Here is a 27,345-nt window from a genome sequence, read left to right as displayed (position 1 = left end):
TCGGTAGGCAATGGCAAACCTCCGAGTGTATTTCTGCCATGAAAAGCTACTCATAGAAAATATCTGCCGCTCGGAGTCGGCTTGAAACTAAAGGTCCCTCCATTTGTGGAACAACATCAAGACGCACACCACAAATAGGAGGGGGAGCACGGCCAAACACCCATAAAGGGTGTACGCGCCAATTATATATATATGTATTTACAGGTGAACATAAAAATGTTTGAGAGCAAAATGATGTTAAATAACATATGGATTTTCACGTCTAAGTGCACATTAATGTTTTTTTTGCTAAGCGTTTGATATGAAATCTTATTGAAATAAATTCATGCATGGCAAACTTAAAAGTTTGTTGGGTATTTACAAAATTCCGGTTTTTTTTATTCATACACAGACTTATTTATACGCGCACACCCATTTGTGGTCTCAATGTTAAAAAATCCTAAAACAAAGCAAGAAAAAACAGTTTAGGTGGCATTTCATATCAACAACTTAGTAATACGATAAGAAGAAATTATGTTTAAATTTAAAGCCTCGCTAAAAATGCTAGATGAACTCACTTTCAGTTGGTGCTGGTGGATAAATCGCGTCGGTTCATAAAAATTTAAAACTTTTGTGCCAAAATGTATCGCGCCCAAGTTCTTTGTGTAATTTTGTATTTGAAATTCTTCGCGGTGCAAACATTTAATTTAGCATCAAAACCAAATCTTTTGATAAACGAACCGGTAAATTATCAGCTCAAGAAGGGCATCGACCACAAACACAGTTCGTATTTTGGTTACACAATCGTTCTGCGTGATAAAAGGTGAAAAAATTAACAAGATTTGAAATAGTTTTTTTTTCTTCCCTGTTTTATTTATCTACAACAACGTTTACATTTTTTCAAGTATTATAATTGGCGCGCCGCGAGCCCAAACTGTTCAAGCTAATTCCGAAGCCACAGAGACGGGTGCCATCTACAAATACAACATCGCCTCCAACACAATCGAACAAATCGTTTTCGAAAATATAATGAGATTTGAAACCTTCGACAAGTTAGAACTAAATACAACTGAACAATGGCTAGGAGGGGCTATGGATGGTGGAAGCAGGGATGAAGATTCCTTAATTGTATGTGCGCCACAACTGAAAGCCTTCCAGGAACACCTGTAAGTAAAAGTATTTTTAATTTTTATTGAGAAATACCTACAACAAAATGTTTTCTTACTGCGAATGAATGCATTATTTTAATTAAAATTAACCAAAATTCAGCTGTGCTGCTTAGGCGAAGCTTTTCCTGAATATTACATATGAAGTGTCACTCACAGAAATAATGGCTCTGAGGTTGATATCAACAAAGTGGGTATGCGTCAAACGCTAGCGATTACCGGATGTTTAGTGTGAAGCCTCCTCTCTCGAATGCTCTTGCTTCTGTAGCAAATCACTCTTACCCCTCCAAGGATCATACATTCCTCGACATCGGGGAGTTGGCAGCAGAATTTCGCTCGCCTATATCTCAGCTATTCACACATTCGTCCAAGCAGACGTTATTGAGATGGCAACGAAGAAAATGAGTTGATTAGTTTTTTCGTAAACTAACCTTGATTACGTTAGAAAATCAGCTGATTCATTCAAATTCGTTGAGAGCAAATGATCGGTCTGATGTTAGCCGCACCTCTGCATCGTGATAGCCCCGAGTCTTTTAAAACTTTTTGTTTCGACGAAAAAACTTTAAATGTACATCAAGACAATACGCTTATTGACTCCTACTTGCCTGTCAAAAGGGTTATACAAGTTAGCGCAACATTAACCATCAAGATTTATAATTTTTTTCAAATGGTGCCAAACGCCAATCATATTTGACTCTAGTGAACTAGACAGCTGCAGTATATGAGCCGCTCAGTGCACACATCGATTAACTCCATAAACGAAAAGTTGAGAATCGCGATGATGTAATGTCCATATATTGTTTTTAAAAATTCCTCTGATAATATGAATTCAAATATATAATGTGGAATGCATAATTGCAGTTATAGCTTTCATCTAACGGTGTATAAAATTAATAAGAAAGAATAACCAACAAACAATCGTCGGTAACGTTACAGTTTTTATGTGACTGATGGAGTTAATCGATTTGGCAACTAAAAAAAGTAATAAAGTTAAATTTAGTATTTTCATTTTATTACAGAAAAAGTTAGTTATTATAAATTTTTACCGCAGCTTTTCCATAAAAATGAATGTTGGAAGTTCGGTTTTAAAATAATTTTCGTAATTAATTTATAGCGGCTTTATGTTGGCGGCATTATTTTTTGGGATTATTCAGCAATATTATAAATAATGTATTCTTCATCAGCTGTATGAAAGGACTCTTCATTTCAATTTGTTGACAAGCTCTTATAGTAGTCGTGTTTAAGAGGAGGAATGAATTTTAGCAGGTCCAGCATAATCGGCTGTTTAAAAACAAATAAGCGTCGATGCACGGCCAGAACAGATACGGCGTTACTGAAACGATTTATGTTAGAGTACGGAGTTAATCGAAATGGCTTCTGAAATAAATTACTTATTATTCAGTTGCCAAAAAAACTTACCATTTAACGGTGGTAGTGTTTATTATTCAGGAAAGTTATTATAAATATAAAAAGTAATGACTATACCAAGGGCTTTGATACTTAAATTTAAAATTTTTCAAAGAGTCGAGTTAATCGATGTATTTATTGAGCGCCTCATATAAAAAGACCAGCAATGGAACGCGTAAAGGTCGAAATCAAGATTCCAATCACTCAAAATTATTTATTTTCATTTAATAAAATAAAAAAAAATATTCAAAAACAAAATTGGTTGACTAATTTTTCTAGTTAATTAGAGCATACCACACGAAGGTGTGGCCAACATCAAACCGTCAATTGGCTCTCAACGAAATTGTATGAATTAACTGATTTGCCGGCGTAATAAGGGGTATTATACCGGTTTAATTAGAATAGAGGTTGACAGAAATCTGAAAAAGTCAAGTCAAAAAGCTATAACTTTTTTTTTTACATTTCATTTCGTTGCCGTCTGAGCCACGACTGATTATGAGAGTGGGCAGAATTTGGCGGTGACTCCTTTATGACGCAGCAGCAAAAGTTACTCTCTTAATTTGCTTTGGATCGCCATATCTTGTAATCTATAATTTTTTGCATACCAGCATAAAATTAAAATAAAATCTTTTTCAGCGCTGGTCGAACGAATAGTTTTGCTACTGACACAACTCACACAAGGCTTTTGCATACCTTGAGTAAAATGCATATCGCTTGTTTAGAGTGAAAGTTGCTAAGGTCAGTTTTTCTAATTCTAAGGGAAAGCATTAATATCTTTCAAAGCCATTTTCATCAATCACTTATTTTGCAACATTTCTAATACAAAATTTCGCGTATTACTGGATAAAACAACTCCAATCGAATCGTATTCTTTGGAACTTATAACAATTTCGGTAAGTGTTTTGTTACTTATCTTTAACGGTTAGAAATAAAAAAAAAATGTCTTGCTTCTTGTATTAAAATATATGTTTTTGAAAAAGCGGGCTTAGCTACTCTTCATACTCTAAGCTTGCGATATGTATGTATGTATGTACATAAATACGAATCTGAATCTTATTCTGTCATTTGAAAAGCACAGGCTTCCAAGTGCTCTGTATATGCATGGCGTTTGTTACTGGACCAATAGTACGATTGATAATGAGTCTCATAACCAAGCGACTTGGATACTTAACCCATTTGCGGCCAAAGGTGTTTAAGATTCAATGCATTTATAAAAATAAAATAAATTCTGATAAATGCAAACAAAAAAATTCTAGGTCGGGAGTCGCGACAATTAGCCACAAAAGATGGGACACATAAATTTTTCGATTTTGGAATGGGTGAGCTAGGCTTTAGCGTACACATGGCGCCAAATAATAGAGAGATTATAGCTGGCGCACCAGGCAAATATAACTGGGCAGGTGAGTGGATTTAAACGGCTACTGATAGCGCTGATATATGTAAATATGTAAACAATCTCTTAACAAAATAACTCAACTTTTTTGTACAAGTGAAAAAAGAGGCATAGCGCTTAAAACAATTTTGAAAATCTTAAGAGTTTGCCGTACCTAACTTAATTAACAGTTGTAAGCAACTTGGTCTGTTTGCAATTTTTCATAACGTGATAACTACCGTTCAATAAACTTGATGACTAGCAATTCTGGATTAAGAAAACTTGAAGAGTCTGAAGAAGTTGGGAGGAAAGCTAAACAGTACTAACCGTTTTAAGTGCCTACTCATAATTCGCTCTACTTTGTGTGCGAACTGTACCCCTTTTTTGCCAAATCGAATCTTACAATTTTCATTAGTTGGTACTTGAAATTCGAATGTTTTATTAATGTTACTGATCGCCATCCACTTGGGAGTGGCCAGGACGATTTTTCTACATATGGTTCAAGCAGCTCACAACGTCCGGGATTAGCCTACGTATCCTCTGGGTAGCTTCCGAATACTCGTTCGGCGAAGGCGAAGCATTCCAGGATAGCTAGTTGTGCGCTGGGTTTGAGACCCGCCACTTAAAATTCCCCAAGGAAAAGATTAAAAGAGCCTCGGATGAGACCTCCCTATACTGATGACGACCACTGCAAACGAAATAAGGATTACAATTTGAGAGCATGCACCTGGAATGTCCGGTCTCTTGATGGGGAAGGTGCCTCTGCCCGGCTGGTTGATGTCCTTGTGAGAGTAAAGGCTGACATCACTGCCATTCAAGAGATGCGATGAACGGGACAAGGCAAGAAAAGCATAGGACCTTGTGACGTCTACTACAGCTGCCATGTAAAGGAGTGCAAATTTGGTGTTGGATTTGTTGTGAGAGAGAGACTTCGTCGCCAAGTACTGTCGTTCACTCCGGTGGACGAGCGTCTCGCAATAATCCGCACCAAAGCCCGCTTTTTTAACATCTCGCTAATTTGCGCCCACGCCCCGATGGAAGAGAAGGACGATGCGACCAAAGATTCCTTCTATGAGCGCTTAGAACGTTCATATGAGCGTTGCCCCCGCCACGACATAAAAATCGTGCTTGGCGACTTGAATCCCAGGGTGGGCAAGGAGGGAATTTTTGGTCTCACAGTCGGAAAACTCAGCATGCACAATGAACCATCCGGTAACGGACAGAGGCTGAACGACTTCGCCTGGGCCTGAAACATGGTAGTCTGCAGCACCAGATTCCAGCATAAAAAGATACACCAAGCTACCTGGCTGTCTCCTGATTGAAAAACGCGAAACCAGATCGATCATTGTGATAGATGGAAGACACGCTTCTAGTGTATTAGATGTACGTACGATCCGAGGACCCAACATCGACTCGGTTCATTACCTTGTTGCAGCCAAACTACGCACACGCCTCTGTGCAGCAAAAAACGTACATCTACCTACGCAAAGAATGTTCAACATCGACAAGCTGCAATCACAACAGACAGCCAGAAGATTCGCCACTCGACTCTCACTCCTGCTCTCGGAGAGCACTGCCCAACACACCGGCATGCGCGAGCAATGGAGCAACATTTCTCGTTCCCTACGTAGTGCCGCCGAAGAAGAAATCGGATTCCGGCGAGTCCGAAAAAACAATTGGTACGACGAGGAATGTCATGCTGCCGCCGAAAGAAAAGATGCCGCCTATAGAGCCACGCTGCGATCGGGCGCAACGCGAGCCATGTAGGATCGCTACAGAGAGCTGAAAAAGGAAGAGAGACGTATTATCCGACAGAAGAAACGAGAGGCCGAAATACGTGAGTGCGAGGAGCTGGAGATGCTGGCCAATAGGAACAACGCCCGAAAATTCTACCAGAAAGTTCAGCGGCTTACAGAAGGTTTTAAGACCGGGGCGTTTTCCTGTAAGAACAAAGAGGGCGATCTGGTGACTGACGTACAGAGCAATCTTAAATTATGGAGGGAACACTTCTCGAACCTGTTAAACAGTGACAGCTGCGCATGTCATAGAGAATGTGAAGATCCCGATACCCCAATCGCTGACGACGGAATTATCGTTCCGTTACCCGACCATGACGAGGTGAGAATAGCAATATCACGGCTAAAGAACAACAAAGCCGCTAGCGCCGACGTACTGCCGGCTTAGCTATTCAAACATGGCGGCGAGGAGCTGGTAAGGTGCATGCATCAGCTCCTATGCAAAATATGGTTGGATGAAAGCATGCCTGCCGATTGGAATTTAAGTGTGCTCTGCCCAATCCATAAGAAGGGCAATCCTGCAATTTGTGCCAATTACCGCGGGATTAGTCTTCTAAATATCGCCTATAAGGTTCTAGCGAGCGTATTGTGTGAAAGGCTGAAGCCCACCGTCAACCAACTTATTGGACCTTATCAGTGCGGCTTCAGACCTGGAAAGTCTACCATCGACCAAATATTTACAATACGCCAAATCTTGGAAAAGACCCATGAAAGGAGAATCGACACACACCATCTTTTCGTCGACTTCAAAGCTTCATTCGACAGTACGGAAAGGAGTTACCTGTATGCCGCTATGTCTGAATTTGGTATCCCCGCAAAACTAATACGGCTATGTAAGATGACGTTGCTCAACACCAACAGCGCCGTCAGAATTGGGAAGGACCTCTCCGAGCCGTTTGATACCAAACGAGGTTTCGGACAGGGTGACTCGCTGTCGTGTGACTTCTTTAACCTGATGTTGGAGAGTATCGTACGAGCCGCAGAACTTAATCGCTCAGGCACAATTTTTTATAAGAGCGTACAATTGTTGGCGTATGCCGATGATATTGACATCATCGGCCTTAACAACCGCGCTGTTAGTTCTGCCTTCTCCAAACTGGATAAAGAGGCAAAGCGAATGGGTTTGGTGGTGAACGAGGACAAAACGAAGTACCTCCTGTCTTCAAACAAGCAGTCGGCGCACTCGCGTATCGGCACCCACGTCACTGTAGACAGTTATAATTTCGAGGTTGTAAAAGACTTCGTTTATTTAGGAACCAACATTAACACCGATAACAATGTCAGCCTTGAAATCTAACGTAGAATCTCTCTTGCCAACAAGTGCTACTTTGGACTAAGTAGGCAACTGAGCAGTAAAGTCCTCTCTCGACGAACAAAACTAACACTCTACAAGACTCTCATCATGCCCGTCCTAACGTATGGCGCAGAAGCTTGGACGATGACAACATCCGATGAAGCGACGCTTGGAGTGTTCGAGAGAAAGATTCTGCGTAAGATTTTTGGACCTTTGCACGTTGGCAACGGCGAGTATCGCAGGCGATGGAACGATGAGCTGTATGAGCTTTACGGCGACATAGACATAGCACAGGGAATAAAGATCCAGCGGCTACGTTGGCTGGGTCATGTCGTCCGAATGGACACAAACGCTCCGGCTTTCAAAGTATTCGATGCGGTACCAGCTGGTGGTAGCAGAGGAAGAGGAAGGGCTCCTCTGCGTTGGAAAGATCAGGTGGAGAAGGACTTGGCTTCACTTGGTGTGTCCAACTGGCGCCGGTTAGCACGAGAAAGAAATGACTGGCGCGCTTTGTTAAGCTCGGCCAAAATCGCGTAAGCGGTCATCGCGCCAATTAAGAAGAAGAAGAGAGAGAAATAACAATCCTTTAGTTGCAGAAATAACAGACTTTAACAGACTGAATAGGAAGGTAACAATGGATTTGCGACTATTTTGCTAAAATCTGAAAATGGTTGCACCACTGGGAGCTTTCCATGCATGTTTTGGTTTTAAGTTCAAGTATCGTTAAATGTTCAAAAAAGAGGTTGTCTGTAAAGTCGGTTTACTGACGATAGTTTAACGTGACAACGTCATAAGAAAATATTGATGGAATGGTTGCAATTTTCAAAACAAAATTTTAATTTTATTTGTTTGATAGATATTTTGTATGGATATAGAGGAGGAGGTAAATGCAATTGCAATGGAATAGGTCAAGTTACATTTACACAAACGTGAAAAATGACGAAACATTTATCAAATTCATGAAAGATTTCTTCAATATCGATTGTGCATCAGACGTTAATAAGTCAACAACACTAAGAGGCACCATCATCGATTTGCCTTTTTCAAGACACTTTACACTCGAAACACTCCCTTTCATTTCCTACTTTTACTATCATCGTCCCATTCTCAACAGAGAAATGGTTCATTACCATGCACACAGGAAGAAGGCATATACAAATACAAGTATGTGAATTTATATACCTACATATGCGCATATACATACATATATATGCTCACTCAAGTAGGAGAGAGCCAGATGTCGAACGTTGCCGAACGCGGGGGCCGATTGTGCTCTTTGTCGTTCGTTCCGCGCTCTCGCTTGCAGTTCAAGCACATTAGCTTACATTTGCTTGCGTACGGAATAGATTCGTATATTTGATATGTACATATGACTTGTATGCATCTTTAGATATAGATTTATTCTTTTTGAAAATTGCGCGAAATTTTATATGTGTATGCATGTTTATATACATATATTAGTATACAACATATCTTATAAGGTATGTGGTAAATATTACCATACATTTTTCCCTTCATATATAATAAAAAAATTAATAATAATAACATTAAAACAACAGTTATTATTAAGAAACTTGGTTTTATTTTAAATTCTTCAAGTAAATCAAATGAATAATAATCAATAAGAAGGCATATGCAAATACAAATACGTGAATTTATATATGTACATATGCGCATATACATACATATATATGCTCACTTAAGTAGGAGAGAGCAAGATGTCGAACGTTGCCGTTCGTTTGACTTGTTTGTTTTGTCGTTCGTTCCGCGCTTTCGCTTGCAGTTCATTCAAGGTAACGACAATGAGCAAGGTAACGGCAAATAAGCAAGGAACGACAAATGAGCAAGGTAACGACAAATGAGCAAGGTAACGACACATTTTTTCGTGCGTGCAGCCGGCTAAATCGAATTATAAGACGTTATCACGTCAAAAAAAAAAAAATAAATGAGTTATAAAGCAAAAAAAAAAATTGTAACTCTCGTATTTTTCTGCAATCTTGAATCAAAATTAATGTAGGTGTCAGTAGGTAACTAACCACGTAGTAGCAGAGTGTAGTGAGACAAAAATAAGGTTAAGAAGAATTTATTCACAGGTGCGGCAATTCATTTTAATATGCAAAATCTTAGTCCCGATGGATCAAAGTTAGCACATGAAATGTTCTCGTATAAAGGATATGCAGTGGGATCTGGCTATTTCGAAAGCAACAATCGGCAAAAACTTTACTATGTGGCTACAGTCCCGAAAGGCAATCAGCAATTAGGGCAGGTAAGTGTGCACTTGGACATCCAAATAATATTTAAGTAAATATATGTAGGTATACTCGTATGTGTATGTAACTTTAATTTATACTAGGCACAAATTTACACCAAAACACCAGCCGGTTCTAATCAACTTCTGAGTTTAGCTGGCGACCAGTATGGTGAATTTTTTGGCTATGCTTTACTGGTAGAAGATCTGAATGGTGATAGATTAGATGATATCCTAATTGGTGCCCCTTATCGCACTGTAAATGGCATTTATGAAGCAGGCGCCGTGTATGTGTATATTAATGAGGGATTAAAAACAAAGGTAAGTGATCATGAGATACGCTATATTCCAAATGATTTTCATTTCCAAAAGTTCGTTTTCTTACTTACTTACCCATCGATGTCTAAGTCTAATGGAATTTCTACATTAAACCTAAATGCAACATAACGCTATTTGAAGCTTACGACTACATGGCGAAGTCTTTGTTGAATTTATTAATTGGCGCTTAAAACCTTTATTAGGTGTTTCGCCGAGCTCATCATCCTATTTGTGGTCAGTCACGCATCAACCCATTCGGCTAAGGCGGCGTAGACATTACCCGACCACAAATACGACTTTCTTTACATAGTCACTCCAGCAGTAATCGTATTTCTCTACTTTCTCCTGGTCTTACAGTTTTATGTCGACTGCGAATAGCTTTTCTATGAGAAGTTCTTTAGTAAAACTCTTTCCAAAATTTGATATTTCGTGTTTCGAGCTGGAACCTACTGAATGTTAGTATCGCATAAGCCCACTTGACTACGATGGCCGACGGGGTGATTATATTAGCCTTATTTTCCCAAGAATAAGTATTTCAAGTACTCAGACATCCACACGAGATGATGATATTGTTTGTTGTGTTAGTAATTGTGTTTCCTGAAATGGGAGACACTTAATTAGCATCTAACGCCGTTTTAACACCACAATCCTCTGTTGTTTTGGCGGTTGAGTTTCCAAAAGTGATACCTGCTATTGTAACTTCGATGTGTATTTAAAGAAAAGAAGATACCTAAATTTTAATCCTGAAATTTGATCACCGTAGTTGAGAAATGTTTTGCCAAAAGTTCGTAACCTTTCTCTTGTGAACAGAAGATTTTTTATCCCCTATTTCTTTATAACCGCGCCATTTATTGTTGTGTAGTATGCATAACCTCGCCGGGTGCTTTCTTACTTTCCAGTCTCCTTTGAGAACAGCGGTTCGCCTTAAGATGTTGGATCGACGATATCCAAAGGTTGTTTGGTCGTTGATACGTTATAGTCAAGCCGTTTCTTCCGGAATATTGCACAGGTTTGTAGTCTCTTCAATGCTATAATAGTGAGACTCTAGCCTTAACCGGATGAAGGAAACTTTTACTAGTTCCACTTCAATCGAAAGATTGAAAGATCCTAGCCTAGCAAACTCATCACCTTTTCGTTATCCTTGATCCTCTTGTGGCTTGAAATCAATACTAGAGCGTTATCGAGTCATTGGTTTAATGAGATGAGTTTCTTTAAATTGAATTCCTTGAAATAAATATCACCTTTGTAGCTGTCTGACTATCCGTGAAGTTAGCTATCTTGGTTCCTGCTTGTATCATGTCGGAGATGGTCTTTCAGATTTCCCTGATTGCTAGCTGTTCTGCCTGGAATACACCAGCTTCGTCTAGAATGCTCGTTGATTTAGAGTGTTTTGGAGATTTAGAGTAGAATTTTACTCCGAATCTCCAAAGATTCGCGCTATTTCTGCAATCTGTTCTAGAGAGAAATCTTTAACGAAGTGAAGACTTAATAATAGGTAGTCGGTGATAGTGCTAGAAAATTATAGTATTTCTAGAATGGTCTAGCTGTGACCATACGTTCTAGTGGTCAAACTCCCTATTTCTTTGAGCCTGATTCGCTGTGCTATGCCTATGTCGCCGTAAAGCTCATACAGCTCATCGTTCCATCGTCTGCGACATTCGCCGTTGACAACGTGCAAAGGTCCAAAAATCTTACGCAGAACCTTTCTCTCAAATACTCCAAGCGTCGCTTCATCGTCCAAGCTTCTGCGCTATCCGTTAGGACGGGCATGATGAGAGTCTTGTAGAGTGTTAGCTTTGTTCGTCGAGGACTTTACTGCTCAGTTGCCTACTTAGTCCAAAGTAGAACTTGTTGGCAAGAGAGATTCTACTTTGAATTTCCAGGCTGACATTGTTATCGGTGATAATACTGGTTCCTAAATAAACGAAGTCTTTTACAACCTCGAAATTATAACTGTCAACAGGGGCGTGGGTGCCGATACGCGAGTGCGCCGACTGTTTTTTGAAGACAGGATTCGTGTTGCTTCTTTATCCAGTTTGGGGAATATATCCTTTAGATCCCCTTATTTATTGAGACTTAGATATTAATTATAAGTAAATCAACATCCTATATATCATTTACTAATATATATAGGTATGAGGTGTTTCGCGGTCACCATACATTTATTTAGTTTATGTTGGACAGATTCAAAAGTTAGACGTATTTTGATGTGATCCGCAGTTTTTTGCAACCGAGAAATATAATAAAAATATCTTAATTTTTTGACGAAAAATAACACCTTGTGACACTTTATGTTCACCAGATGGAAAATAACTACGAAGGGATGGAAATTTGTCACAATTGTCCGCATTATTAGAAGACTTCAGGTCATCCCAAAGTGGTTTTTGGTCAAAGGTGGTTGGAGGATTGGAAAAAGTTTTGGCCCACGTGTGTTGTTCTGCATACACAATTTTTCTAAAAATTTTGATTCTAAAAAAATGATATGGCTTTTGAACAGCAAGTACAGATATATTTATACAAAAATTTATAGAAATGAAAAAAAAAATAAATAAATAGTTAAAACTTTGACATATGCCCCACTGCTATTATTTTCACCACCACTATATATACTTATATATTTATACTTATACATATATATATATATATATATACAATATATGTATACAAGGCTTTATTTCCTTCCTTTTTTCAGTTGAACTTCAAACATTCGATAATAGAGTCCCCTTTCCGGAGTAGAGGACGTTTCGGAACTGCGCTTAGTGCATTGGGTGATATCAATGGGGATGGTTATAACGGTAAGCTGCATGCATTACCATTACGGTTACATATGGAACTTCAAATATATACTTATTATAAAAAAAAACCAAAAAATTTGATTAAGTGGCTTAAAATAGTGTACAAAATTTTAAATCGATTGAGCTCCCTAAATATCTTTTTTAATAAAAAACACTTCTGGAGCTTGGTATATAACCCCAGTTCCCATCTAATTGAAAAATTACTTACGTGTATAAATATTAGACATAGCCATTGGTGCACCCTTTGCGGATGATGACGGTGCTGTCGCCATTTACTTCGGTGGTCCAACCGGCCTAGATGCGCAGCCCAGGCAGATATTGAATGTCAGCGATCAGTTTATGGGTGGCATGTTTGGACATGGCCTCTCTAAAGGTGTAGACATCGATGCGAATGGCTTTAATGACTTGGCTATTGGCGCACCAAACGCGGACACAGTCTTTGTTTATCACGCCTATCCGGTGGTGAAAATAAACGCAACCATACGGCCCATGCAAAATTTAATTCCTACAAATGCAACGAGTCTACAGTTTGAAATATGCCTCAGTATCCTAACGAATTCGACTAAGATTCAGAAGCAGGAAATTTTATTAGATTTGAAAGTGGATACCAAGGAGAACCGTATCGATATTTCCAATTTTAGAAGAATTGGACTCCGTATAGCCGAACTTTTACCGAATTGCGTGTTGTACGAAACCTCCCTCACATTCGATCCGCGTTATGTATTTGTTCCGATAGTTTTCGAGCTTTCATATCGACTGAAGCATGATGCGAAAATGTTAAGTGGCTCAGGTAAGTGTAAAAAAATAATCGTAAAACAAAACAAACAAAAAGATAAATTAAAATAAATAAAAAATGTGTTCTTGCATTTTCTAGAATTTTGTAGGGAATGCGCTGTAGTTGACCCGCATTGGCCGAGTGTGACAAGGACGAGTGTACAATATATGCACAATTGTACGCACGATGTTTGCTTCGTCGATCTGCTGCTACAGAGTGTGAACGTACCGTAAGTATGTATGTAGTTTTATAAAAAGTGCTGTGACCAAAAATCGAAGTTATTGCCTTACGTTTTAAATAAAAAGTGATTTTCTTCTAGTTATTCAAAAATTTGATTAACTAATAACTTTTGATTTGTTGTATAAAAACCTCTGCAATGCTTCATTTAAATTTGTACATTCAAAATTGAGATATAAGAATTATTTTTCGATTTTATTTTAAAAATTGGTAGTTAAGAATTATTCTCAGTTTTGTTTTAAAAATCGAGATCTTATTTTTTAATTTAAAAATGATTATATATTTTAATTTAAAAATGAGAAGTAATTTCGTCCCTTTTATTTTAAAAGTTGAGATTTAGCAGTATTTTTTATACTAAAAGTTGGGAAATAGGAATATTTGACTTCTTATTGAGTATTGACTTTTATTATAAAAACTGAGATTTAAGATTATTTTTAATTTAAAAATACGGAAATTAAGAATAATTTATTCACTTTTGATTGAGAAAATAGAGATTTAACAATCTTTTTGGGACTTATTTTAAATGTTGGGTTCTAAGATACTTTTTCGATTATTGTTTTGAAAATTGAAATTAAAAAATTATTCGTCGATTTTTATTTAAAAGCTAGAAAATTAAAAGTAATTTTCTCTGTTGTTTATTTTAAATACTTACATTTTTTGTAATTATTATTCTATGCTATTCTTAGAATTTCTAAATATTCTTATTAAAAAAATCATTATTTCAGAATAAGTACTTATTATACTTCTATTTTGAAAAAAGATCTGCAAGAATTATTTTGCTTTTTTTCTTCATTGCTTTTAAATTTTTATTCGAAAATATGTAAGATGTTAGATGTAAAATTTTTTTTGTTTTTGTTTAAAAAATTGAAAATAAAAGATTATTTTAAAGATTTTCATTTTGAAAATTGTTTTTTAAGAATTGGTTTGGATTGAGAAATTCAGGTTCGAAGCTTATTTACAAAATTTTTAATTAAAAGTAGATAGTGAAAAATATTAAATTTTCATTTTAATTTGAGGTAGGTGTGTTAAAGTTCATTTTTGTAATTAGATTTAAAAAATAAGTTTAGATTTAATTTAGTTTCGTTTTCCATATAAAAAAAATAAATTCGGTCCACAGTTTACATGAAATCATATTGAAATTTGACACACACGATTTTTACACGCCCACGTTCAATATATGTAGGCCAGGTTAGACAATTACATCTGTCGGGAAAGTGAACGTCAAAGTTCAACTCCGTCTATACATATATATATATATATAAGGTTGTCAAAAAAGTCTTGCGGTATTTCCGCAAGTTTGTCTTTGCAAGCGCGTAGTTCTAGTTGTATTCGTCGCATCTTTTTGAAAAAGCTCTTTTCACGTGCTAACACGTGTTTGATTAATTGTTGTTTGCTTTTAGTCGTTCGTGAGTTATAGCGTCGCAAACATGGAGCAAAATAAAGAGAAAATACGGCATATTTTACAGTACTACTACGATAAAGGCAAAAATGCATCTCATGCTGCCAATAAAATTTGTGCAGTTTATGGACCCGATACAGTTTCCATTTCCACCGCACAACGATGGTTTCAATGTTTTCGTTCTGGTGCAGAGGTGATCGAAGATGCGCCACGGTCCGGAAGGCCTGTCGTCGAAAATTGCGATAAAATCGCTGAATTGATCGAAAGAGACCGGCATAGTAGCAGCCGTAGCATCGGCCAAGAGCTGGGCATGAGTCATCAAACCGTTATAAACCATTTGAAGAAGCTTGGATTCAAAAAGAAGCTCGATGTATGGGTGCCACACGACTTGACGCAAAAAAACATTTTTGCCCGTATGGATGCATGCGAATCGCTTCTGAATCGCAACAAAATCGACCCGTTTTTGAAGCGGATGGTGACTGGCGATGAAAAGTGGGTCACTTACGACAACGTGAAGCGCAAACGGTCGTGGTCGAAAAGCGGTGAAGCTTCCCAGACGGTGGCCAAGCCTGGATTGACGGCCAGGAAGGTTCTTCTGTGTGTTTGGTGGGATTGGCAGGGAATCATCCACTGTGAGCTGCTCCCTTATGGCCAAACGCTCAATTCGGACCTGTACCTGTACAACTGCACCGCTTGAATGCAGCACTCATGCAGAAGAGGCCATCTTTGATCAACAGAGGCCGAATTGTCTTCCATCAGGACAACGCCAGGCCACACACATCTTTGGTGACGCGCCAGAAGCTCCGGGAGCTCGGATGGGAGGTTCTTTTGCATCCACCGTATAGTCCGGATCTCGCACCAAGTGATTACCACCTATTTCTGTCCATGGCGAACGAGCTTGGTAGTCGGAAGTTGTCCACAAGAGAATCCTGTGAAAATTGGCTCTCCGAGTTTTTTGACAATAGGGAAGCGAGCTTCTATAAGAGGGGCATTATGAAGTTGGCATCTCGTTGGGAACTCGTCATCGAACAAAACGGCGCATATTTGACTTAAATCGCATTATTATAACCAATTTTATGAATAATTGAAAATTCAATAAAAATACCGCAAGACATTTTTGACAACCTTTATATATATATAATATAAGCGATTTTAGTCGACTTGGAAAATGTTCGCCAGTCTTTTTGTATTTCACATAGTAACCTGGAAAAACCAAGTATTTTTAAACTTGGCCAAAGCAAGCTTTCCTTCAAACAGCAAGCCTTCAGAACTGAATCGTTTGTACCCCGGCGTAGGACATGACGTGGCTGTCAGAATCACCTTCCGTATCCCTTTAAAAATCATACGAACCATTATTTCACCGATTGCGATATTCGGAATTGCCAACGCGCAAAGGTTTATAAATCTTCTACAAAATTATTTTGTCGAACATTCCAAGGACCGCCTCATCATGTGTTTTCATTGTCCACGCCACTGTGTCATGCAATAGTACGTGAGAGTTTTACTCCTCAGTAACTTTCTGTATATTCATATTAGGGATATGAACAAAGGAATGCATACATAGACTAAGAGTTCGTTTTTGTAGTCTACGTACGAGGGGTGCCTTTTATATTTCGGGATTAGAGAACAAAAACAAATTTTAATCATCGAAAATCACTTTACTGTTTTTCAAAATATTCTCCATGAAGTTCTGTACACTTTTGCATGCGTTTGAACCAATTGTCGAAGCACTTTTGCCACTCTGAATGAGGTACCTCCAAAACATGCATTCTGAATGCCGCAACCGCTTCTTCAGGTGTCGAAAAACGTTGCCCTCTCAGTTTGTTTTTTACGTACGGGAATAAAAAGAAGTCATTCGGTGCCAAGTCAGGACTATACAGCGGATGACCCATTAATTCGATGTTTTGGGTGCTCAAAAATGCAGTTGTTTGAGCCGATGTGTGAGAGCTCGCATTGTTCTGGTGAAGAGTGATCCGTCTTTGGCGATTGGTTTTCCTAATTTCTTGGAGGACAACTGGCAAACAAATGGTTGTGTACTACTCAGAATTTACTGTTCTGCGTTGCTCTAGTGGTACGGTTGCGACATGTCCAGTTTCTCCGAAAAAACAGGCGACCATTTGCTTGGAAGTGCTTCGTGCGCGAACAACTTTTGTTGGATTTGGCTCATCTTGAAACACCCATACAGTCGACTGCTGTTTACTTTCGGGCTCATACTTGTACGCGTAAATCCATGATTCATCACCTGTCACGATGTCATAGACGTGTTTCGAAGCCCCACGATCGTATTTTTTGAGCATTTGCTTTCGACCAATCGACACGAGCCTTTTTTTGAGCGATTGACAAATTGTGTGGGATCCAACGCGAACAAATTTTTTTGACAGTCAAATGTTTATGCAATATTGAATGTATGCTGGTCCCCCTAATGTCTAAGATTGTCTCAATCTCACGATAGGTCACATAACGATCTTGCAATATCAGTTCGCACACAGCATCAATGGTTTTCGGAACAACAACTGATTTTGGACGACCTTCACGAAATTCGTCTTGGAGTGAACTACGACCACGATTGAATTCACCATACCATCGATAAACACTGGTCCTTGATGGAGCTTCATCGCCAAAAAATGAATTAAGTTCATCCAAGCAATGTTGCTGAGTTAATCCACGTCGAAAGTTGTAAAAAATAATCGCACGAAAATGTTCACGATTTAATTCCATTTTTGGACCGAGATGAATCTTTTAAGTTACTGTAAACAACACAAATAGCGCTGGTATTTCAAAACGTTCTGAGTACGTAAAAGCCAAAAAATGTCAAACTTTGCGATACACCTGTCAGTTGCCAGATTGCAACACCAGGGTTGCCAAATCCTGCCAAAGCATGAAAGCAAAGAAATTCTCCGTTGGACTTCAGGGCTAACATATTTAACGAGTTAATACTGATTACCAAAGGATGATATTATGAATAAGCCTTATTCTCAACCACACTAGGCTCACGTGTCTGTCACGCAAAATGGATGAAAAGAAAATTTAGAACTTTCCAACCAATTTTAACCAAAAGTAATACAGAATATTATTTTTGATTTATAGTAGATTAATCTCCTTAGTTACCCGCAAAACTGCTTAACCTATTGATCAGATTCCTGTTTTTTGATACTCCTCTAACACAATTTAAGCAGTGAGGTGCTTTTGTAGCTTCAGTTTAAGCTGTGATGTTACCATCATCTCATCATAGGTCTTAAGGAGGCAGTGCTCCGTCCTCCGCATATTAATAACGTCCCGTTAGCTACATGTGTTACGTACATTTGTCAGTGAACAGCCTAGTGGTTTCAGCAGCAACTCTTTAGTTTCAGTTAAATGTACAAGTACACAGGCCTTAAACCATAGTCGATTAAAACGTTTACCATGGCATTTTCCTTAAATCTTAATTTTGCAGGCCAGCCACATCCGTTTGTATTTGTACAGATGGAACTTGCCTAGTTGAGGTGGCTTTGTTTCTTTTGAGAAATATAGCCAGCAATAAAAATCGTATTGCTTGACCTAATACGACCTCTAGTTTAGATTTAACCCCATTGGTACTACTAATTTTGTGACCTACTGTTAATGAGTTTAATATTGAGGCGTAGTATTTTTAATAAAAATAAAGCTATAGTAATAAGCGTCGAACATTGAACATAGATTTTCATATATTTGCATAAAACCCTCGTAATAAATATACCCAACTTTTTCATAATTTCCTTTTGAAAGCGTTAATCTTACACTGGGCACCACTCCAATCCTACCAGTCAAATACGTCATTACGAATGTAGGCGAAGAGGCCTATAATACAGAATTGGTAATTAAATCCTCCATTAATGTACCCATCGCCAAATTACCAGCTGAATGTGTGGGAGAATTTGACGTGGGATGGAGAGTTGTGTGCAGTTTAGCTAAGCATCGAGCTTTTATCGGAAATGCCGTACTGGAACTCAGTTTCGATTTGAGTAATGTTGCGGGTATTGCAGAAATTCACATAAGTGCAGCTGTTTCCAGCACAGGCCATAAAAAATCCCCGGATAATAATTTCGTTTCTGATACCGTAAAATTGATAACAACAGCGGAAATTTGGATAGTAGAGTAAGTCTTTCGAAACGAATCCGTACATTTTCATAATATATAAAGCTTTCTTTTCGTTAAAGGACTTCAATGAATGAAATCGCAGCTATTACAGACCAGACGCAAAATATCACAGTTGCGACGAGTTTTGAGGTGAGTTTAAATTTTTTAAGATTTTGAGTATATTTTAAACAAGATTTTGAGTGTCTCATTCACCGACATCAATTGGTTAATTTGTGAAAAGTAATAGCCAGTATAGCCTGTTACTAAAACTCGGTACACAAAATAATTTGTGTAATTTCGATTTAAACTACGAAACTTGTAGAATTGGACTTGTGTGGAGACTCAAACAGCTGTTACAGGTCACCAGGCACTAATCACTATAACGCCGGGTGTTTGCATCTCAGAATAAATATCTCAGTTTTCTAATTTCGGTGAATTGAAGCAAAATGGATTGAACTACCACATCAAAAAATTTTAAAATAAACCAAATTTTAAAATAAGGTGTTCATTAATCGCACGAAATTGTTATGAAAATCCTTGTAGAACCTTTCAAAACTCTAATTCATTTTTAACAAGACTCACTATGCGAGACAATAATGTATTAAAATATTTTTCGAAAATATTGTTCCTGAAAGTTTTTCCTTCCCCCCGAATATTATAGGTATTTAGCTCAGATTGATACTGTAAACGTTGTTTCTAATTTTTGGACACAACCTTGGTCAGGAATATGTAATTAAATTGACCACCAAACAAATGAATGTAAACATAAACAACAATGGGTATTTTGAGAATTCTGATGTACTCACCCAGCGCCATGGTTCTGTAAAGAAATTTCTCAACCGCAAAAATGGCATCGTACAGTGTGACCTAACAAAAATTTCTTGTAGGAAATTTAGTAAATTTATAAATTAAAATAAAAAAAAAGAAAATATTTGTGAATGACCTACCAAGTTGTTTAGCTATTATTTTTTTATTTATTTTGGCAAACATAAAAATGTTTGCCCACATTTTTTACAAATATTTATATTTTAGAACTGTTTTCACAGAATATAAGGCAACAGTCCCAAGTTTCAATGGCACCCAATAGTCTCTATTGACGGCTAGTTGCCATTGCCTGAATATCGGCATTAGTTAAAAAATTCACCACAGCTAATTTCAGTGCATGTTTAACTATGGTGAACATTTAAACTTAGTTTTAGACAAGAATGATAGATTTACAAGGTTTGCTCTTTAAGTATGGGGAAAAAGAAAGTAGTGAGGTTAACTTCGGCTGCCACGCCACTTGGGAGATTCGATCATTTCACATATGTACATACATATATTCACACACTATTCCAATCAGACGTTGCTCAGACGGCAACAAGTGTTATTAGTGATTTTTTCGTATGTCACACACACAATCTCAGTTTTTTTGAAAACGCATCCGATTTGACGTCAGCCCATCAGCTGATTCTGTCAAATTCGCTCAGAGCCGAATAAGGGTTTGTTAAAAAGCACGACTATAAAAATCTTTTCACCATGAGTTCAAGATTGCCAAATTTAGTTTTTAAATTAAGTTTATTTGAAAAACAGATTTCCAACCCTTATAATTATATATAATTGGCATAAAATTATATCTTTTGTTGGGTGTTTGACTGAGCTCCTCCTCCAATTTGCGGTGTGTGTCTTGATGTTGTTTTACACAACTAAGCCGTAGGCATGCATATATGCAAGGTGGTTCGTTTAGCATTTGTGCTATCAATTTTTTGTTTGTTTTTTATTTTGACAATTAAAGTAGCATCCGAGATATACCAAGCATTTTAGTTTATGTTTATATTTTTAGAAAATAAGTCGATCTTCTCTTAAACAAAGTTGGGTAACATTAAAATAGGTCGAAAATTAATGAGAAAAGTGCCGGAATTCGCTAAAATATACTGAAAAACTTGGAGAGAATGAATCACTGGAAAGCTAGCCGGGGGTGATATTTGAGTGTTGTAATTTTTAATAGCAAGGCTCACCTATTCCAAAAAAAACTAAAATCTAAAAATGATTTATGCATTTTTTATTTATTAAACCACTCATAAATACTCTACTTAATGCATCCATTTCGTGTTTTTTACTTATACTCTATTCCTTTCTACTCGAAATTGCAGATACAAAATATCGGTCCAAGTCCATTGAGTCTCTTCGACTTACTCATTGAATTTCCTACTGGATACATTGATGAGAAAAGCACAGTGCGAAACTATATCAACAACATCTCAGCTCAAGTGCACATCAAGGATTATGTATACCCTCCTTTAGTATTTGAAACATCACCACCCGTATCCTCATCAACATTGAATACGACGGAAATATTGAACTTCAATCATTTAACCGGAAATCGCGCGATTTTCCTCAACTGCCAATCGAACGAAAAATCGAAAACGAAAATGTTATGCGCTTTGAGTGACTTATCTTTACAATGTGGACTACAACCCGGACAAAATATAACGCTGGAACTAAGCTATGAAATCCATTGGCCAAGCATTGAAAACTTGTTGGTGAACAATACAGAATATTTGGTACATGTTCCTATGGTGGATTTGAAACCTGATTCAAAATTAAATGGGTAGGTATTTCTTATTAACGAGGAAGAACTGAATTTTGGTAGAATGAACAATTGCCGATTGCTGCCTCCGTATTTCTATAGCGTCATTATGTACGACGGCTGACGTGTGAGCATCAATAATGAATCAGTATTCCGATCATTAGGGATTTCTCTAGATCCCGAATTCTTCATGACAACTTTTATTCGTTATACAGAAATAATTGCTTACAATAAGCCACATTTATTCCAGCAATCTTCGACTTACGATAACATTCCAACACCTACTTACAACTACATACCCATATAAACGAACACATTTTGATTAAATCCCGATGTTGTTCTTTTTATCTTAGATTTTTGAGCATAAAAAGACATCTCAAAGGTGCAGTTTTTGTGAAGATCAATAAACGGAATACACTTTGGATTTATATTGCTTCTATAATCGGCAGCGTGCTTTTGCTGGTCGGAGTGATGTGGCTGTTGAAGAGGGTAAGACAATCGGTTATAACTCGAAATTTGCCGGTTTCAAAAACCAAACCATCTTTTTAGTTCGGTTTCTTCAAACGAGTGAGTAAAGAAGAAATGGAAAAAAATTTCATAGAAAAACAAGAAAAGGCGCGCATGAAAGAGGAACTTGATGAATGTGTCGCAGAAATCGAGGAGGAGCCCGAAAGTATTTAATAAAATAGATTTAATAAAAAAATTAAAATGGAAACTTTTTTCTTATAATCCTCATAAGCTGTAGCCGCATTTTGTTAATGTTATTGCTTTTTATATGTGATTAGCTTTGGAAGAGTTTTGGGCCGAGAATAAGTGGTGAGCGGTAAAATTAGCCGAGCCCCGGTATGAGCTCGGTTATTAATGCTTTATTGTGCATTAAAGTGCTGGCCTAATACAGGTTTGCTTTACTTTGAAAGCTTATCCAAATGGTACGTTTGAACGCAATCCAAAAAATGGCCAACAAGCGAAGCGACGCATGAAATTGAAAATTTAAGGGCCGACATTGTCAAATAGAGCTTTGCACTATGGGAAACTTTAGAACATTTCAAGCGAGTGAAGCAAAGCTGCCAAAACTGGCAAGGTATTGTGAGAGACCCATTATTAGGAACAATATGCTGCAGTCTAGTCTGAATACTTATAATTTTTATAAAAAAAACTATATAGGCGCAAGTTGACAAAATACGTTTGTGGTTTTCTGAAATAGATTCGTATTTTTCTAAAACTCTGTTCTTCTCTTAAATACATTTAGAATATCTGACATATATTTGCGGTTGAAAAAGCTGTAAAAGCGTAAAAAGCGTTTAAAATTAAAACACTGTCAACTGTGTCATGGGTGCCGAGATGTCAATGTTTATTTGATTTCAGAAGATTCTTCATCTTATCTTCTTCATTCATCATTCGCTTCCCTTGAAAGTAATTTTAGGCTTATTGTCGCATAGCGTTCTACTTTTCAGTAATGCGTTTACTTGATGTAGGTATCAGTTTCACTTGTTCGCCTCATGTTGTAAGTAAATAAGCATCATTCTTTTTCTGCTTTCTGAAATTCGGCGTCAGAAAAATGTTGCTCAGTGAAGTTTCTAGTGAACTGTTTTGCTTTGACATTGATTTTATATGTAAATATTTATGTGGAAAGTCGGCTATTAGATTTAGCTTAATATTTTTTCATCAACTCCAAAAGATTTGGAGCAACGTTTCCGGATACGGCTGTCTTAAGAAATTTTCTTAAGCACTTTGCTTAAAACTTTATCAAGCATTGAGTAATGAAATATTTTTTGACATTTCCCTACCATTACTCCTTCAGAGGTAGTTAACACACGAATTTTATCATCACTGAATATTTAGCGATAGGAAATTCATTATCACAAAATGTTTAGCTACTATTGGAAGAATAAAAGTAAGACTACATATATGAGTTGAAGCTGTATATGGAATTGTTTTCAAAATAAACCATAATTTTGAATAAAAATGTCTAATTACACCGCACCAAAACTAGAGAAACATAATTAATTTTTATTTGCTTTTTTAATATCAGTTTTTAAAAATTACCGTTTATATCAGGAAAGCGATGTAAACCACGACCTATCATCGCAATTCAAACACAAAATTACGTCAGTTGCTACAGCTCTGTCATGATGTATTTTCACTTATGGAAGGCTACAAATTACTTTCTTCTTCTACCGATTGTCCTTTAAACTCCAGCGCATATTCCATAACCTTCATTTAGAGTGTATGACTCAGTACTTTTGAGGAAGTCTTTGCAAAATTTTAATTCGATATCGGGAATGGTGATTGCTGCAACAACTGCTTTTTTCCGCTATCACTTAGGTAATCGATTTTGCATTTTAGCTACCACTGAATAGACAGTGATAGAGCAATTTCGTGGTAGCGCAAAAATGCCTAACCCTGATGAAAATACAGAAATATGAAAATACTCCTAATACAACAAATGAGTATTTTTGTCATTTTTTATAAGAAAAAAAATCTGAATATGAATCAGGTCTTTACATTTATACATAAGTTTTATCGTAAAAACGATGCCCCATAGCAGCTCTTAGAAGCAAAATATTTTCTATTTTACTTATATGTATATTGCAACGTTTATTTTTTACGTTACCTGTTAACTATCTGTATCTACATGTACCTATACACATTTCCAAATGTCATACATACATATACTTATCCACATGTCCCATGGAGGGCCTCGAGCCCGGGCAACATTTTCAATTTGTGAACTCGAAATAACTCTTGCCTGTGGTACCTGTTAGTATTGATATGACAAATAAAGCATATTTCTGATAACATGATTGCATGAAATTGTTTAATTAATTGTATATGCTTTGAAAGAATACTTCGGTTAAGTTAGGTTGACCTGGCTGGCTGAATACCATCACATAGACCTATTGGCCCTTAGTGGTACCAGATGGAGCTTGACTTTTACGTTTTCTTGTATTAGGCTTCATGTAATAAGCCTGCGTCTTTTGCGAATATTAGTAAGCTCTGAAGCTCTAACCCCGAGAGATATTCTAACCTCTCATATTGTAGAGCTCTTAAACATTTCATTTGGGTTCTAGCTAATGCAGGGCAAGAGCATAGAAGGTGTTCAATAGTTTTCCTCTCGTCTAAAGGGTGATTTTTTAAGATCTATAGGAAAGTTTTACAAAAAAAACACACGTAAAATTCAGAAAAATGCATGAAATTTTTATTTAAATCGATATTACAGTCCATATAATTTAATGTTTGAGGATTATTTCATGCAAATGTTGACCGCGACGGCGTTTCAAATGGTCCATCCGCTTAGTCCAATTGTGGCATACTCTTTCCAATGTTTCGGCCGGTATCTCACATATAAATGCTTTGTTGTTGTCTTACAATGCGTTAATTGAAGCCGGCTTGTCTGAATAGACATGAGCTTTACCATAACCCCACAAAAAATAATCTAAAGGTGTTATATCGCACGATCTGGGTGGCCAATTGACAGGTCCCGAACGTGAAATAAAATGTTCACCGAACTCGCCTCTCAACAAGTCCATTTTTACGCGTGCTGTGTGGCATGTGGCACCGTCTCGCTGAAACCACATGTCATACAAGTCAAGCTGTTGCATTTTGGGAAAAAAAATGTTGGATATTATTTCACGGTAGCGCTCACCATTCACAGTTACGTTACGATTCGCAGCATCTTTGAAGAAGTACGGTCCAATGATGCCTCCAGCCCATAAACCGCACCAAACTGTGACCTTTTCTGGATACATTGGTAACTCTTGCAATTCTTCTGACTGATCTTCACTCCAAAATCGACAATTCTACTTATTTACGCAATTTTTTATCTTATTTACGTACACAATTTTTCGATAAAAAAGTGGATCTTCGGCCAACTTTCCAAGATCCCATTCACCAAAAATTCTGCGTTGCGGTAGGTCGTTCGGCTTCAACTCTTACACCAGCTGTACTTTGAAAGGCTTCACACCTAAATCCTTTCGCAAAAATTTCCACGTTGTTGAGTAACAGAGGCCCAATTGCTGCGAACGACGACGAATCGATAATTGATGGTCATCATTAACACTGCCAATACATCTGCGATATTTTCTTCAGTTCGCACTCTACGTAAGCGTGTTCGTGGTTTAATGTCCAATAATATAAATTTGGTTCTAAATTTAGTCACAATAGCTGGAATAGAAATGGAAGAAGCGCACGATAAACTTTCTTAACAGAACACGCATTTTTATAATAAAATTCAATTATTTGCAAGCGTTGTCCGTTTGTAAGACGATTCATGCTTAAATTATAGACCAAACTGAAGATGTTTGACAGTGAAACAAAACACGAAACGTGCGTCAGCTGTTTAAACCAACTGTTTAAAAAGATAATAGCTAAAAAATCACCCGTTAGTTCATTGCAAAATCTTTAGCTATCATTGCGTGTGGCCTGTCAGTATACCTACGATATTTCTGCTTTACTTTTTAGTCCTGTCTAACGGCGTACGTCAGTACGGCGTATTTATCTGCATTTTGTGTACACATGATTTTCGCGGTTGTACAAGTGGCTAGTTTATTCCACCTCCTGTCTATCCGTGTTTTCATGTCCGCAGCGAGGTCATTGTATACGGTATTTAAAGAATTCAGTAAGTCGTTTTCTTGTTCGAATTGTATGTTAACAGCGCTTTTGGCAATCTCATCAAACAGAATAATTAACTTAGGTATATTAAAATTTATTTCCAATATTACTTTCTTTAATAGTTTTTAGATCATGTAATTAACTGAAAATAGTTGTTTATGAAATTTATGTGGTCACTATAGTTCCGGAGATACGGTTGAAAGAATAAGCCCCTTTAGTTTCAAAAACTGCAACCCTAATTTAAACTCATCATAACCAACCACCGCACAGTAAAACAAATATAAACCAGTACAATCACTGCTGATGCTTTCCATTTCAATTCAACCGGGCTATTCGGGTCATGTTCTTCGATTTCGATGTAACTGAAATATGTTGCTCTCTGGTCAAAATAATGAGACACGTATTTTTTTGTTCGCCCGAAAAAAATTTTTTTCAAGAGTTATCGGCAATTTTGTTTTTCGGCTCAAACTCGATTTTTTTTAATTATATAAGAAAATTTTTTTTTTAAATGCCCATAACTTAGTCAAAAATGAACCGATTTTAATAATTCCGGGTTCAAAATGATTGTAATTACTTACATGAGCGACTTCATGTAGAAACAATTGCAAAAAAATAGTTGAAAATTTTTTATTTAGCAAAAAAGAAAAAAAATTGAAATTTTTTCGAAATTCAATATTTCAAAAAGTGTATTTTTGTTTTTTTTATAACTTTTTCCAATTTAAGAGGACACCTCAAACTTCAATTAAACTGAATGCCTAGTAGCTAAAATGAGTTGTTTTTGAGTAATGAATTTTTGAGTAAAAAACCTGTTTCGCACTTTTTGTTTTTTGCAAAATAAAAAATTTTCAAATACTTTTTTGCAACTGTTTCTACATGAAATCGCTCGTGTAAGTAATGATGATCATTTTGAACCCAGAATCATTAAAATCGGGTCATTTTTGACTAAGTTATGGGCATTTAAAAAAAACTGTTTCTTATATTATTAAAAAAAATCGATTTTGAGCCGAAAAACAAAATTGCCGATAAAGCTTGAAAAAATTTTTTTTCGGGCGAACAAAAAAATACGTGTCTTCTTATTTTGACCAGAGAGCAACATATTTGAGTTACATAGAAATCGAAGAGCATGTCTCGAATAGCCCTTTTGAATTGAAATGGAAATAATCTATATAAGAAAATTTTTTTTAATTACTCATAACTTAGTCAAAAATAAGCCGGTTTTAATAATTTTGGATTCAAAATGATCTTCATTACTTACACGAGCGATTTCATGTAGAAACAGTTGCA

General features: G+C 36.9%; 1 protein-coding gene across 1 annotated transcript; it reads left to right on the top strand.

The window, feature by feature from the left end:
• The first annotated feature begins 588 nt into the window (after positions 1–588).
• On the top strand, positions 589–22,444 carry LOC129244205 (integrin alpha-PS5-like). The gene is made up of 16 exons (XM_054881818.1): positions 589–802; positions 885–1,145; positions 3,631–3,740; positions 3,809–3,952; positions 9,108–9,280; positions 9,368–9,583; positions 12,273–12,375; positions 12,599–13,165; positions 13,250–13,379; positions 18,531–18,899; positions 18,962–19,031; positions 21,014–21,471; positions 21,804–21,939; positions 22,000–22,123; positions 22,236–22,266; positions 22,333–22,444. The coding sequence occupies exons 1-16, from the start codon at positions 621–623 to the stop codon at positions 22,442–22,444; spliced, it is 3,186 nt and encodes a 1,061-aa protein (XP_054737793.1). The 5' UTR covers positions 589–620.
• The last annotated feature ends 4,901 nt before the right edge of the window (positions 22,445–27,345 follow it).

The sequence above is a fragment of the Anastrepha obliqua genome, chromosome 4 (genome assembly GCF_027943255.1).
Source record: "Anastrepha obliqua isolate idAnaObli1 chromosome 4, idAnaObli1_1.0, whole genome shotgun sequence".
NCBI classification, from domain to species: Eukaryota; Metazoa; Arthropoda; class Insecta; order Diptera; family Tephritidae; genus Anastrepha; species Anastrepha obliqua.
The sequence above is the reverse complement of the archived record's forward strand: the minus strand, read 5'-3'. Positions and strand labels throughout refer to the sequence as shown.

What these genes read in the sequence shown, in the direction of transcription:
- LOC129244205 (XM_054881818.1), top strand. Translation starts at nt 621, where the DNA reads ATGTATCGCGCCCAAGTTCTTTGTGTAATTTTGTATTTGAAATTCTTC. An exon ending in GAAAATGTTAAGTGGCTCAG is followed by an intron (nt 13,166 to 13,249) that starts GTAAGTGTAAAA and finishes TGCATTTTCTAG; the next exon opens with AATTTTGTAGGGAATGCGCT. An exon ending in CCTGATTCAAAATTAAATGG is followed by an intron (nt 21,472 to 21,803) that starts GTAGGTATTTCT and finishes TTTTTATCTTAG; the next exon opens with ATTTTTGAGCATAAAAAGAC.